General features: G+C 37.5%; 1 protein-coding gene across 1 annotated transcript in view; it reads right to left on the bottom strand.

Annotated features, from left to right (window-relative positions):
- Positions 1 to 15,140, bottom strand: part of PRKAR2B (protein kinase cAMP-dependent type II regulatory subunit beta) — a 74,999-nt gene that overhangs the window by 14,725 nt on the left and 45,134 nt on the right. Inside the window, exons 3-4 of the mRNA XM_064422020.1 lie at positions 3,226 to 3,278; positions 2,064 to 2,147 (exon numbers count right to left, since the gene is read on the bottom strand). Of these exons, the coding sequence (XP_064278090.1) occupies positions 2,064 to 2,147; positions 3,226 to 3,278 (137 nt within the window). The remainder of the gene's footprint in view (positions 1 to 2,063; positions 2,148 to 3,225; positions 3,279 to 15,140) is intronic.

Below are 15,140 nucleotides of genomic sequence, written 5' to 3'. Positions count from 1 at the left end.
TTTATGAATAAAAATATTGTAATGGAAAACTCTTTTACAAAAATTATCTTATTCAACTTTCCAGAATGATGCCTGTAAAGCATTTCAAGCAGGAGCAAGTGTTCTTAATCCACTGGACAATCTGAGCAAAAGGAGGTGAACAAGACTTGGGAGATCCCCAGAGCACATATTGAGGCTTTGGATTGAAGACCTCAAAGGGAGAACTCAGCTGAGAAATCTTCTGCTAAACACCTGGAACTGACTGTGGGAACTATTAGCTATTACAAGTAACTGATTTAAAAGAAGGATTGAAAAAAAATAGTTCAGAACATCAGTATCAAGACAGCAAGCACAGTCCTCCTCCATAAACAGAGGAGATAATCCCTCAGTATTCCTTGGAAGAATTCATCCTTGGAAAAAGTCCATTAAGTGCCCACACAAGAGAAGTTTAATGCTCTATGTCTACACAACATTACAATATAGCAAACAGACCCCTATCCTGCAGACCAAATGGCTGATGACTATTGAGACAGAAGATCTAGCTCTTGCTGTAATGCAAAGCAGATCCCATCCAGAGGATTGATGCTGTAAGCACTATTATCATCACAGCAACTTCTAGGAGCACACAATAATCCATCATGTTGCAGGGATTATAAGAGAGAAATGCTCAGAGCTTAACCAAGAGGGGTCTGCCAAAATGCCACTGGCAGGCTAATGTAATTATGGTCCAGCCAAGTGGAAGCCAGGACGCACCAACAATAAAGAAAATATATAATAAAGCAGTTTCATATCCAGAGCAGATGCCCACAAATGACTGATTCTCTGAAGCTATTCAGAAGAATAACTGAGGAGCAGAAGGGTAAATGAGTGCATGGCTTTAGCTTGAACAAGTGTAGTGGAACAGCTGATTAAGTACCTATTAAACAGAGGGACTTAGGAAACCTTCTGTGTCAGGATCCCCACTGTCCCAAGAATGCACAGGTAAGAGCACCCATGGTGAGACTCGATGCCCTTCCATAACAGTAACTCCAGGCTTCTGCTAAGCTGGGGCTTTGTGGCTCACTGCTCCTCAGGGCTTCTAAGGGAACAGTACCCGGGTCAGGGTTCAGCCTTTGTACAGACAGAAGCAGGAGCTAGAAACCTGCAGCACAAATTAATGTGCATTTTCTGTAATAGCACCTGACTTCCAAACAGAGCTGCAGGCTGGTCCTTCCATTAGCTCCCTCTTGAATCAAATTTTAAACTTTCTGTTCTCATACTTAAAAATCTACATAATTGTTTCTCTTTCCCTTATGCTCCCTCCCTTGACAGCACTGAATCAAATCTCTTGAGAAAGCATTTGGGATACTGTGAGTCATCCCAACCTCAGTATGCATGTTTTGATTGATACACTCACCTTTTCCCTAAAACAATCCTGTGTGCTTTTTTGGTAGCATTATCACCTTTGTCTGATCCAGATCATTCATTCAGTGCATTTAGGCTTTCTTAAAAGCTCATAGTTGTGTTTATATGAAACAGAAAGGCATTATTTGTGTGGAAGAAAATTACCTGAAGCTTTTTTATGGTATCTACATTAAGCACAATAATAATGAAAACATTTCACTGGTACATTTCTCTTTCTTTCTATTTCATAATTCACTTGTTCAGTTACATCCAAAGCTAAACTGAAGGCTTTGGGGATAATTTTCTGTTTTGATGGAGCACTCAGCACTATTTGATGCTAAAAAGTAACTAACAGAAAAAAACTTACACATTCCAGTTAACTGATGTGTTTATAGACATCAGTGTACAGGCAAATTTAAAATAAGAATACACAATAATTAATATGATTAATGTATCAATTTTTATGAGTGTACAGATTCATATTAATGTATTTCAATATTATCACTTGTGGAGATAAACAAAAGAATCTATACGTGGTGTATCAGCTTAAAAAAAATGGCATTTGTGGAGTTCATTACATGGTCAAGAAAGCATACTGAAGAGGTTACAAAAGTCAAATCTGTAAATTTCTGTTCCAAAGCTCAAAAGAAACAATTCTTAGCAGCACTGCTAAATGCTGTTCATCACCAAGAATTTCTTACCGGGTCTAGGTTCTTAAAAAGAAGGATGTCCTTGCACGCCTCCTGCAGTCTGTTCCTTTGATCATCTGTTTTGGGGTGAATAATCTGATGGATATAATACAAAAGCTCTTAGAGTGATTAGCATAGAGTAGCACTAGCTGAAGGACTGAGCTAATTCAACTAAGCATTTTACACAATATTTTGGCCACGATTCATAACGCTGTCATTTCAAAACCTTCAGGATTTGAATAAACACTCAATGATGAAATGGTATCACCATAGTATTAGCAAATGAAACACTGCTACATTTAAGCTCACAAGACCTTTACACCTGTGAAATCCAGTTCATTTCTGCAAGCCATTCTGGACACCTTTATCTACACTACTGCTACATAAACATTACCAATCTCCAATTATATTTGGGGCATGCATGTTCTATAAAAAGCACCACTGTTACACTCAGCCATTTGCCATGACTACTTCCTAAAGAATATTGTGTGAAATAGTATCTGTGTTACATTTATATCAGAAGTTTCACAGAGTAATGAACAGATTTGACACTATCTGAGTGAGCCAGAGATTTACTAAATTACCAGTCTGTGGTTCATCTGAGTATCAATCAAGTTGTACAACTCATATTCTTCCAAAGATATGCTATGTATAGCTGTAATACTATAGGGTAATCTTTTGGACAGTGTTACAAGCCAGAAAATTAGGTAGAATATTAACAATTAACATTCTCTTGAAACTTTTGCTATTTCATCTTAAAAGCTAAGTAGTGATACAAATAAAATAAATAAATACAGTTTATTATTTGTCATATTGTACCTTGAAAAATCTTAGCAATTTTACAATTTAACTCTTTTCTGCCTTACTGTAACATTATGAGGACACCAAGTAAGAGTTTTCAGAAGCAGGTGCTCTCTGGGTAAATATAATTGCACAAAAATGTTTCCTTAACCAGGTACCATGGGTTTGCTAATTAAGAATAATACATCAAGTCCTACATGGGTGACTATTACAGAGAACTTTTAAATGTTCCTTTAACACAAACTCCCAGGAGATTACTAAAGTATATTATCATAATAATGTTTTTGCTAAGAAATGGTAAAGCTGTTATATTTTTCCTCCTAAATTTAATGCCTGAGAATTGAAAAAGTATTTGACTCTAAGCATGAAGTACCCTAGATTCTGCATCGTCCTCTTCCTCATCAGGATTGTAAGCTTCTGCACACACTGAAATAAAAGAAAAAGCATAATCTTAATTCCAATTACAGTAGTGTTCCACAAGATTTACAGAACAGAAAATGCATTGTGTGGCACAGCAATAATACACAGTAATGTAAAACAGTTATACTGCTGAGAGGGTCCAGAGCAAGTCCACTCAAAACTGCAGATGAAACAAAGATTATAGACTTTTGTATCACTTTTGGATATGCTTGCCCTGTTTTGAAGCACTACTAATATACTTACCAATTTCTCACCTAACTTGTTCTAAGTATCTCATCTTATGGCCAGGATTTTTTTTTCAATGTCTAAATTAATTCTTTCTTTTATAATTTAAACTATCCATACAGGATGCAGAGAAATTGTTTCTCTTTCCCTTACGCTCATATTAGATTGCCCATATGCCCTTATTAGATTATTCCCTTAATCTGTGTAGGTTCAAGGTGGTTTAGGGTGTGTTTCTTTGGATGGTTGGTTGGTTGATTCAAGGTGCTTTGTTGGGGTTTTTCACATACTTGAAAACTTTTTTTTCCTACCTACCCTTTACTTTCAAGGCTAAATAATTATAGTTCTTCCTTTTTTTTCCTTACAAGTCCTGTTTTCTAGCTCTCTAACTATCTGTATTTCCATTCCCTGAAATCCCTCTAATTAGCTATATCTTTATTGAAACGTGATGCTCAAACTGGTCCCAGTATTTGAACCGAGCAGAGTATTGATGAGTACTCCTTACATTTTACAGGCTATATGTCTTTTTAATCTATCCATGCCTTCTTCAGAATACCTTGACTATGCCTATTCATGTAATATTTACGACATATATCATTTTCAAAACCCACTGCTTAACCATCTGTCCTGGCCCTGTCTATGGCTATTCTGCCCAAGTATAATGCCATACCATTACACCTGCTAAATATCACTTTATTTTCAAAGCCATTTCAAGATCATTTTCAATTCTAATCCTGTTCTCTGGCATCCTTCCAATTCACTCCCAACTTCGTGACAACTGAAAATTTAATAAGCATATTCTCTAAAACGTAATCCAGATTATTGCTGAAAAAACATATTAGTGTCTAAAATAAACTCTTGTGGAAGACAGGAGTGAAACAGCAGTAGCTGCTTGGGGTTTACCTTATCAACCAGTTATGCAACTATATCCCATGCAACTTGCATATAAATACTGCTTGATGTTCCCTAACTTGTTTATAGGGGACTCTTGTAAGACAGCATTCATCAGAAGTTTCTTAAAATTAAAACGTAGGGCATCTGCTCCTTTTCTTTTATCCACAAATTTTAATCTCTTGTTACAGGGTATTAGATAGTTCCAACAAATCCATGCTGATTGCCGTTTGTTCCTTTCCTCCAGGTATTTACAAAATTAATATTTGTCTGTAATCTTTCTAGGAACAAAAATGATCTGCAAATCTGTAGCACAACTCTTCCACCCATAGCTCCTTCCTCCTTTTAAGGATGTGTTTTTCTATTTTTATGGAATTTTTTTTTCACATTCATTTTTCTTCTTCAGATTCTCAATGGTAACTGCTAACAGGGCTGAGACTAATTTAGAAAATTCTTCCAGTTTCCAAGTATAGCAAATCTGAGGCACAGCTAACCTGGGAACACCTAACACATTAAGTACTGTCTGATTTGTCCTTTCTCTGTTCTAGGCTGTTTTCCATATACTCAAAATAACACTGGTGAAGACCAATGTGCTTCTGTTAATCAGTAGAGCAACACTTTCCTTGAACATGCTCCAACTAAAAATATACTTCCAGAACCATTTCTGTTACTCCTCATGTAATTATTGTACACAATCTTTTCTTGTACACATTTTTTGGTCTTGGCTTCTTTTATGTATTTTGGTTTGGTTTTTTTCTCTGCATCTTTTGCTATTCTTTTGTATTTGTTCTAAATAATCCAAACTAGTTCTAATTTTGTTCATGGTTCCTTCTTGTGCTTGACATAAATGAGCTTCTAATATTTTAGACAGATTTCTTTTACTATGTTTTTTGTCCTTCTCCTGTGCTGTCTCAATTTGCATTTTTTCTCTTTATAATTTTTTTTGGGGAACAAACAATTCTTTAACTTTTCTCAAGACTCCTTTACAAAGAGGTTATGCCCACTGTCCTCTCATATTCTCTTGAAACCTGTTGTTCTAATTCTTTTACCTCTTTCCCTTCCTGAAATCTGCAAGTCCAGACATTGCAGGGTAATTCTCACTCAACCTGCCTTTTCTCTCCCAATTCTTTAACAGTTTCTCCCTTAGAGTTGGTATGAAATATAATAGCTCCCCTTTAGATTACTTTTCCCACTATCTCAAAATTTGGTTGCAAGTCCATGGCAAAGCACATTGGTATTCTCCTTCATTGGCTTCCAGCAGGTGACTATTTATTAAAATCACTCATTTTCACCATCACCTGTACCATAAAAATCCCCAACTACCTGAGCTTTTGGTGGTCTGTGCAATGCCTGCGGAACAATGAAGCACATGAGCTTTTTTATATTATTATTATTACTCATAGAGCATCTGTATGTCCAACTCCCTCTGAAGCTGGGTCACAGCCCAAATATCTGAACCAAAATACACAACAGCCTCTTCCTCCCCCCTGTCCTCCCACAACATCTTTGCTATGCCAGGTTCAGTCACAGTGCTCATGGATTAACATTTGGTGTCCTCTTGTTTGTTCCCCATACTTCTTGTGTTATTATACAAACAGCTTATGAACTAGTAACCAGGCAGACCCATCACCTTCTCATTACCACATCCAATTAAAAAGTTTTCATGGCAAAGTACATCATGGCACATATTAAGCAAAGTCTTGGTCCCCCCTGTATGAGGCTCTCAACTAAAATCTCAGTTTTATAAAACTTGGCATCTTCAAAAACCTAAAGAAATTTGACACAAGTCCCTCTGGAACTGAGTGAGATTCCTGTCCAGTTTACTGGAAACTGGATTTGGTCCCAAATAATTACAAATGCCCACAAAAGGAAGTCTGCAACCTCTTGAACAACTATAATATTTTAATTCTACATAAACAAAATGTTCCTAACGACTGCTTAATGGTACTACAGTTACTACAGTCTTGTCAGAAATAAACTTCAGGGGATTTTAGTTAAGGAGCAACAATAATAACACGCCAAGTAAGCACCATATAACCCATCATAATGTAAATCCCTGTTTTGTTTCAGCTGTGCCCTAGTGCACATATGTGTATGTGGGAGCCAACAATCTGTGTCACAGTGCAGTGTGCTGCTGGCTTCAACCTGAGCTACAGGTACCTCCCGTCCTTACCTCTATGTGAAAAGAGGTAAAACCAATCAGGAATTTCATTTAATAGCTTTGAAACTGTTATGCCAGAACTGACAGGTCTCAGAGGACCTGGCTGAATATTTAATAGTCTTCCAGAACACACAAAAGAAACTGGATTTTTCCCATCCATGCCCATCCTGAATAACCTTATGTCCCTTTCATGTAGTAGGATCAGTCCAGAAAGAGAATATGATCCTGAGGTATTTATTTTGGGTCAGCTTGTGTCTCTGCACAACATCACTCTTTTCTGCTAGAAATGCATTTCAGTCAGTTCTCAGCAGCTACTATCAGCAGGATCCTTCATTAAATATTTCTTGTTTATCAGTGGTTATGATCAAAATATTTAAGAAGTGCAGTTTCTCCTGACTAGTGCCCATTGGCTCAAATTCTAAATGGATTTATTCCTATAATCTATGATAAGAAATTTTTCTGGTTTCAAATCTGTACTTATTTTGCTTTCATTTGCGTCACAAAGAAAATACCAATGCTGTGAATCTGCTGTTTTAAATATAAAATTTCCTTTATTTCTTATTTTAGTAACACATTCATTTCTAAATTCATACCACTAGATGTCTCATGGAAAAACTTGAGAAATTTTATTTTGCTTCTTAAAATACCATTTCTGACATTACTATGGTTCACTGGATTTTATTACATGAATAATGTTTGGCACACGAGAATCATCTAAAACTGAGATGCCTTTTACACAGCCATGCATCACCTGCCCAAGTCACCTGGATTCCAGTTACAGTCAGTGGAGAGAAACAGACACTTTTACAAAGTGATTCTTCTGACCAGTATTACATGCCCAGACTAAAATGAGATTAATTAAAAAGATGGTTTATTGGTTGAGGCAATTCCTATCCCTTTTGAAATGAGTCCTAGTAGTTACGACAAGCTGCAAGACAGGTTTCCCCATTCTCCATTTAGTATGTGTTTCCTGGAAAACAAAGGAATTCATCTGATGATGATGATGATGGCAGGCTGCTCATGCAATAGCATCCCTTCTGGATTCATTTTGTGTGTTCAAGGAGAGACTCTGTAGTCCCCATCTCTTTTGCCTAAGGCACCATGACCATGACTAATGACTGGCACCACAGACATTAATTATTCTGAATGACTGCACACTGCTGGTGGCTGAAGTACTCATGGTGTTCAATATTTTATGTTTTTACCTCTCTAGCTCATTCCACATCCGAGCAGTACTCAGTACATGCTACTTTACCATGCTCAGATGCCCTGCCATGTTTTACTATGTGCCACTGCTGAATGCAATATTCACATCATTGCTCAAAAAGCAGTCCTGCTACTATTCTTAGGGACATATTTCAACCCACACATAACTGTGGCATTAAAAAATAGTGGTACAAACACTGTACATCCCCACTGGTTGCTAAGCTCAACTAAGTGAAATTAATTTTTTGTTTCCGTTTTTCCAGTAGAGGGTTATGTTTCACATAAAATTTCCCAAGATGGACACAAATACCAACAAACCCAAATACATCAAGACAAAATATTTGTAAGAAAAATGACCTATCAAAAGACAGTGTATTATGAAAATACACATGCACTGAAATACGTGCACTGCTCTAGATGGATTGCTTTGTCAGCAAGACAGAGGTAAACTTTGATAATTTCTAACTCATCACTCCAAGTAAAGTCAATTTTTTAGTTTTCACCTGGTTAATATGCTTTACATTCAAAATCAGCAGTACAGTCACTCCAGCCATAAATGAATTCTAAAATGAAAATTAACATACAGTTGACAATTGTAACATCAGAAAACATGTTAGTCACGCTCTCTCATTCCCCTGATGCAATAGGAAATAAAGCTATCAATAAAGAAATCAGTGAAAATTCATACATAATCACTGGATAATGTATTTTACTCAAAACATGGCAGGGAAACCAATCAATATATGTGTATTTTTTTCCAAATTACAGAACGCCCAAGTCATAAATTGTATTAGAAAGAATTTTTCAAGAGAAGAAGAGCTGTGAAAATATTTTTTTCATCACATTTAAATCAAGACTGCAGTTTTGCCAGCACGACTATCAGGCTGGAGCATGGAAACAGACCATCTCCAGCTGCTGTAGCTACACCAGCATGTCATACACCCCTACAAACATCCCTGTCTGTGGCAGCTATGCCCATGCCCTCGTACAGTAAATGCATCACTTCCCCAGTTGAACTGTATGGAAATTGCTAAGGTGACTTAATGACAGTGTGAGATTTTTCCTGTTTTGTCAGGATTTACTTCTCTTGCATGAGAAATATAGTACACAGACACTCCTTGCAGAGCAGGTGGTAGTTCTAAATTAACTAGACAAATGCTCCTGGACCTCCAAAGTTTCTGTCATGGAAGTCTGTTTTCTGACATCTCACCAGTTCCTACCACTAGAAGAATTAGAAAGACAGCCCTGCACCCCAAAACTCCAATTCCATAAGTAGTTTTTATTCAAACAAAAGCAACCCCTTGGGAGTGGTAGCAGTGAGAAATAATCAGTCGTGGTCTCAACCTCAAGGCTTACAACTATTAAGTGCCATTATTATTTTTGTCTTTCTGGTTTTGGCAGGAAAGATCTTCCACATAGAAGATGCCATTGAAGAGCTGTGAGCAAACATAAGGACTAAAGAACAGCCCAGAGAAAGGTTGCTCAACTCTCTCATCTATCTGAGTGTACAGTGAAATGAGACAGATAAAATTTATCTGATTTCCACGCATGGTATAAGGCAAACTGGCTCTGTTGCTGAGACCCACCATTGGGGCCAAACCCTGGAACTATTTCAAGAATTTTAGATGACTTTGAATATAAACTAATTTGGAACAAAGCATGTTCGCTGGGGCTGTCACTTCCCATGACACTGTCAAAAAGTCTATGAAGTGGCCACTCCTGAGGGGGGTGACTAAACTGAAATTTTATCTAGGCATAACTAGGTGAATACACAGAATGCCTGATACCTTGCAATTCTGTATAACTACCCTTTCAGACCCAGAACATTTACATTAGAGATGCTATCCAAGCTGGAATAAAAGAATGTCTACTCAGAAAAAGTGGTCTGGAAATCAGAAAGATATGCATATTGTAAAGATTTCCTCATACACAACAAACCAAAAATAAATTTCCCCTCCAATCCACATGACTTAGGGGATAATGACTTTGGAGCAGTCAACTACCTAGCACAAATAACTAAGTGCTCAGAATGTCAGCGTGAAAATCTGAGGCTGGATAAAATCCAGGCAGCTTGTTTCTTCTTAATTATCAGGAAAGTGGTCTTCAGTTCATTAGGCAGGAACTGACTGAATCAGTCTTGGGAGCACAGCCAAGAGAGTCTGTTTCAGGATCAACTGCTCCTGAAGGACAGCTACCTACTCTTGCTGTCAGTGCTCAGACTGCAATTCTCCAAACACTGCCTTCATAGTCACCATCACCTACCAAATACCAGGGTTGTGCTCAGCTACACAGCTCAATAGCAAAACCTACATTTTGCCAGAGCTGAAGGACCTTGCTCAGCGTGCACTACACACTTGCAAGAAATCAGAGTCACACAATCAGCTTTTCTACAGCATTTTCTCTTGGCCATCTGCTACCAGTGCTATTTCTAATGTGTTGAACGACAAGCTATTTCCTCAAGCATTTCTGAAAAAGTATCTAATATAACATGTAGCATCTTGAATGAGGCCCATGCCAATAGTGAGTCATAAAAACTCCCAAGGATTCTCTTTAAAAGTCCACATGGGGTTTATTAGTTTTTAAAATTTCTCGCAATGAAGCAGAAGTTTCATCAAGATTCTACTGATCACTATGAAAGGCCATTTGAAGAAACATGAGAACCCCCAAAAAGAAATTTTTGGATAACTTTATCCCAGTTGAGTTATTCATGTGTGGACACCTTTGCACAAGTGTCTTAATATTCCCTAGTAAGTAAAAGTGATAATTGTGATGTGTTAGACCACAGCACCTCCCTCTGCTTCAAAGCACTCTGGATCACAGCTAGCACACTCTTTGCTGGGTCAAAGATGCACACTACTCCCCGCGGTCACAGGAGTTTGAATCACTAAGCAGGCTCCTTCACAGAAACTGTCTATTCAAACTTCAGCACAAGGAGCTGAAAGAATTCCCTATTTTTAAATAGGGCACCAGAAAGGAGGTTTAATTGAATTTCCCTAAGGGCTTCCACAGTACTTAGTCCTATTTCAGTTCTTTCAGTATTTGTGCAATTTATCACGATGGAGCTGAAAAAACAAACCCCAGCCAGGCTTCTGGCTCATGGTAGGAGATAGTTTTGCTTGGTGTCTCAGGAAATGCTTGGTTTCATCTGCCTGGCTAGTGAAAACCAGCACAAACACGCATTACAGTGTCCAGAACACTGCAGGTAGTTATTAAACAGTAAAATCATCACAAAAGTAGATTTACTTCCATTAGAAGAGTTTGCCAATATATACCATGCACTATAGTACTTCCTCCATAAGCTTTCCCACTACAGCATAAGGAGCAGCACAACATATAGCAACACCCTGTACTCTGATGTTGACTCATGTAACCTTCTGTTCCCATTCTCATGCAATTCCAGCAGTTCACAGTGCTACAGTGTGTTATTTGGGATATATATAAAATATGCTTAAATATTTGACAAAGTTTGAGCAGACACAGAGCTCTCTGAATACATTTCAACTTTATATTTGCTAATACTACAGAATAGAAACAGAAAACAGAACTGCACCCAGCTCTTCCTGCCATATTTCGTATTTCATATCAAACCATACAGTGATGTGATTACATAGTACCTCACAGACATTTTTTCTTATTGAGAAGTCAGCATTAGGATGATATCAGACAGACAATTATTTTCCCACTACAGAAATCATCTGTTACATAGAATATGAGCAAATATAAATTGCATCTGTTAAAAAAAACACATTCTGAACAATGCAACCTAATATTTGCCCATTTTGTTAGCCCATTTCAAGAGGGTTAAAACCAAAACCTGTCTGGGACAGTGGTAGCACCTCTCAGAAAATGTATTTAAGAAGGGAAAAGAACCTGCTATGTAGACAGCAGCTGGAAGACAGGAGTGAAAATACATAAGAAAATCTGTGAAATGATCCACAAAAAGTTACAAAGACTAGTGACACAAAAAGGTGGTGGTTGTTCTATGAAAGCACATATTTATAGCTATTTTATGTGCTAGTGTTTAAAAGACGACAAAAACAAGATCTTGATATCTATAAAAAAGGATGTCGTGAGGGGAAGAAAATGGTTAGAAGTGACAAAGAAAATAATTACTGATAACTGGAGACTTAAAGATATTAAAATATTCAAGAAAGCACAAAAAATATTTTATTGAGGGGAGACAACAGAAGGTAACCTCCAAGACTCATGTAAAGGGTGGTCGTAGGGAGAGTAGAGACAAATCCAAAACTATTGACTCTGACAATCTTGTCTCAGTGTCCTGCCAGGGGATTTGATTTAAAACTTATTTAAACAGATAAGGTGAAAAACCTGCCAATAGTAGGTATTACAGTATGTACTATGGTACACAGTACAATCTATCATCCAGCAAAATGGAGAAGGTACACAAATTCCAAACCTAGAACATGCCTACGACCTTTTGGAATGATGTCTAAGTCATCATTTCAAGAGTTCTTCAGAGGCACGTGTCAAAGCCTGTGATCCCACATACAGTGAAGATTTGGAATGGGCAGCTAAGGGAGTGCAAAATTCAACCTCCAACAGGCTTCACAGAAAATTCTGCAGCCATATGGGATTTCAAACATCAAGCTGAGAAGGCACCTAAAAAAGAGGTGGAATGATCCTTTTGAAAGAATGGTTGCTATAGCAAAGTTACCTCTGGTTTTCACCCTGTGGGACCAAGGGAAGGAAGCTTCAACCCACCTTTCCCATTTTCCAGAAGTGCCCTACATTCTACATTCCAAAGTACTCTGTAATGAGATGCTCCTCATTCCTCCTGGGCCCAGGCTGCTAGACAAAATGAAATGAGAATAAGCTAATGGAGCTTGTCTCCTGGAATTTCAGCATGCTGGTTTTAGGAATGTTGGCTTTGGTTGAATGGGTAAGTCATGCTCACATAATCCTCTATAAGAAATATGATAAACCAAACTTACTAAACAGGTTCCAGATATAACAGGAAGACAGGTAGACAAAAAACATCAGGGAAAATATTTCTGCCAAGTTTTGAAATGGTTGATTTTGAACATCTGTTTTCTCAACAATTCCAAAAAATAAAGTCAAGACTTTTTGCTGACAGGATTCTTTTCAAATAGCCAAAGGAAGCTCAGAAGACAAGTCAAAACTATGAAATAATATATATCCTGTTTTAAGTTTTTGTAGTCAAAATATAAAATTCTGTGATGAAATAATACTGGTAACTACACACCAAGGTAAAAATGCAAGTCCCACATAGCAACCAGCTCACCTGCAACACCAGGCAACCTTAACAAGCCAAAAGATGGGCTAAAAATACTATCACTCCAAGAATGGGGACAATAATCATCCTGAAAACACAGATTACCACACTTATATTTCAATAACAGAAGTTGTCTGTACTGCATTCCTACTTAACACTCAGAACAAGGAAAAAGGCATCAAGGTCTCACAGAACTGATCTAAGAGGAAAAAACCCCAAGCCTCCACTCATTCAGCTAATAACCTGACACTACCTGAAACTAGTATTTCTCAGAAAGTCCTTAGCCAATGGTAAATGCAGACAGTGCACTCTGAGGACTTAAAAAAAAAGGGGCATTTTTTATTTTCAGCTTTCTAAACACCCTCCACCCCTCCCACACATACACATTTGGCATCATTATGAACTAAATACTACTGTATTCAAAGGACTAAACTGGTAAATACACAATATCTTTTTTCTGCATATTGTGATTGCAGTTTTTGTTCTTCTTCTTCTACCTGTGGATCTTGCAGAATTCCACAGTGCTGTTTCACCCCATCTTGTTTTATACTATTGTTAGAGGATGCAGAATGGCTGAGTGAGGTGTCATCAGCACACATAGGATGCTCCAAGGTGTATTACTCTTTTATGATGTTCACCATCACTTAAGTCCATTTTCTCAGTATTTACTTAAAACCACTCTGCACTTGAGGAAAAGATGAACCCCAGGAAATAACATATGTGTGCAGGAGGAGTTCACTGATGAATACTTGACAATATGACGTCAGACAGCACCAGACTGGCAAGTTGGTTTGGACTTCCCAGTCTATTCCATACCTAAAAGACTGATGACAAAAGCATCCTTCTCCACCTGCAGCTGATCAAGAAAGATTGGGCTTTTTCCCCTAAAGAAGAAATTACTGAATTGCATGAATGGCCTCCTGACTTCTGCAGCAAATTTTTAATAATTACGTCACATTATTTGGAAAAAGCTGAGCACATCTCCACAAATACTTTCCTGCTATATTCCAGTATTCTCCATTTTCTGAAAACTTTCTTGTCTTACACAAACTCTACTCCTAGTCTCTTGCCTTAATACACAGGATCTCCACTGGAACCAGCTCTTACGTACCCCTACACAACCACAGCCTCACATCATTTCAGCAGAAAATTAAACTGTAAGACAACAGGAAAAAGCACATGAGTGCAAATACAGCAAATTTCTCAGCAACTGAATCCATATCAGAAAATCTCTGAAAAAAGTGCACTTGCCATTTTGACAACCGAACATAAAATATGTGCTTTTAACTTGGCTTCCTCTTGAAACTGTGCTGTGCATGCAAAAGAGATTCACACTTTCAGGAAAACAATACACACATAAATTATTTTTTTTTTACTGAATGGAAGGGAGGAAATATTTTTATTTCTATTTTTACTTCATGAGAGAAGAGATGTAAGCTACAATTCCTTTAAATTTGAAAGGGCAAAATACTGAAGATCCTAACCTGAGCCAAACACTTGACATTTACTGAAACCAATATCCTAAGAAATCCTGTATCCCAGGTAACCACTTTTCACAAAAGCTTCTAGAATTAGAGCACAAATTAAAGAGTTAACATCTCACTTTGCCAGGTGCTAGAATTCAGGCTTATAGCTCTTTTCTCCCAGCAAAATGAAGTACCTACAGCTGCTTTTCAGCAGCAACTCTGTTAATTACCAAAGAATAAATGAACCCTTAGTGTAAGACAGAGTGGCATCTAGCTTCTTTGGCCAAAACAAGGATTTGTAACAGAATGTTCTTTTAGAGATCAAACTTAAAGGGAATAATGAAGGCCATAGAGAAAGATGAAGGAACCCCAAGGAAACTGTATTATTTTATAAACATCCCGTCTGTAAGAAGCAGTGCTAAAGAACTTCTTGATTTAATTTGTATACAGTTCCCTTGAGACTTTTACAAATTTCAGGTTTCATGATTAAATAATTGTTCAGCATAGAAGTTACCAAGATAACAGCACAGCTAGGAGATAGCAAAAATATTCTGGCTGAATGAACCACACTGAGTTGAATGAATCAGGCTGTTGAGGTACCCACTGCTGGTATGCTAAATAAAGCTATTCTAATTATAAAGAAATAGAAAACAATAAAAAGCAATAAA

This window comes from Passer domesticus, chromosome 5 (assembly GCF_036417665.1).
Source record: "Passer domesticus isolate bPasDom1 chromosome 5, bPasDom1.hap1, whole genome shotgun sequence".
Taxonomy (NCBI): domain Eukaryota; kingdom Metazoa; phylum Chordata; class Aves; order Passeriformes; family Passeridae; genus Passer; species Passer domesticus.
Note: the sequence above shows the minus strand (reverse complement) of the source record. Positions and strands in the feature narration are given on the sequence as shown.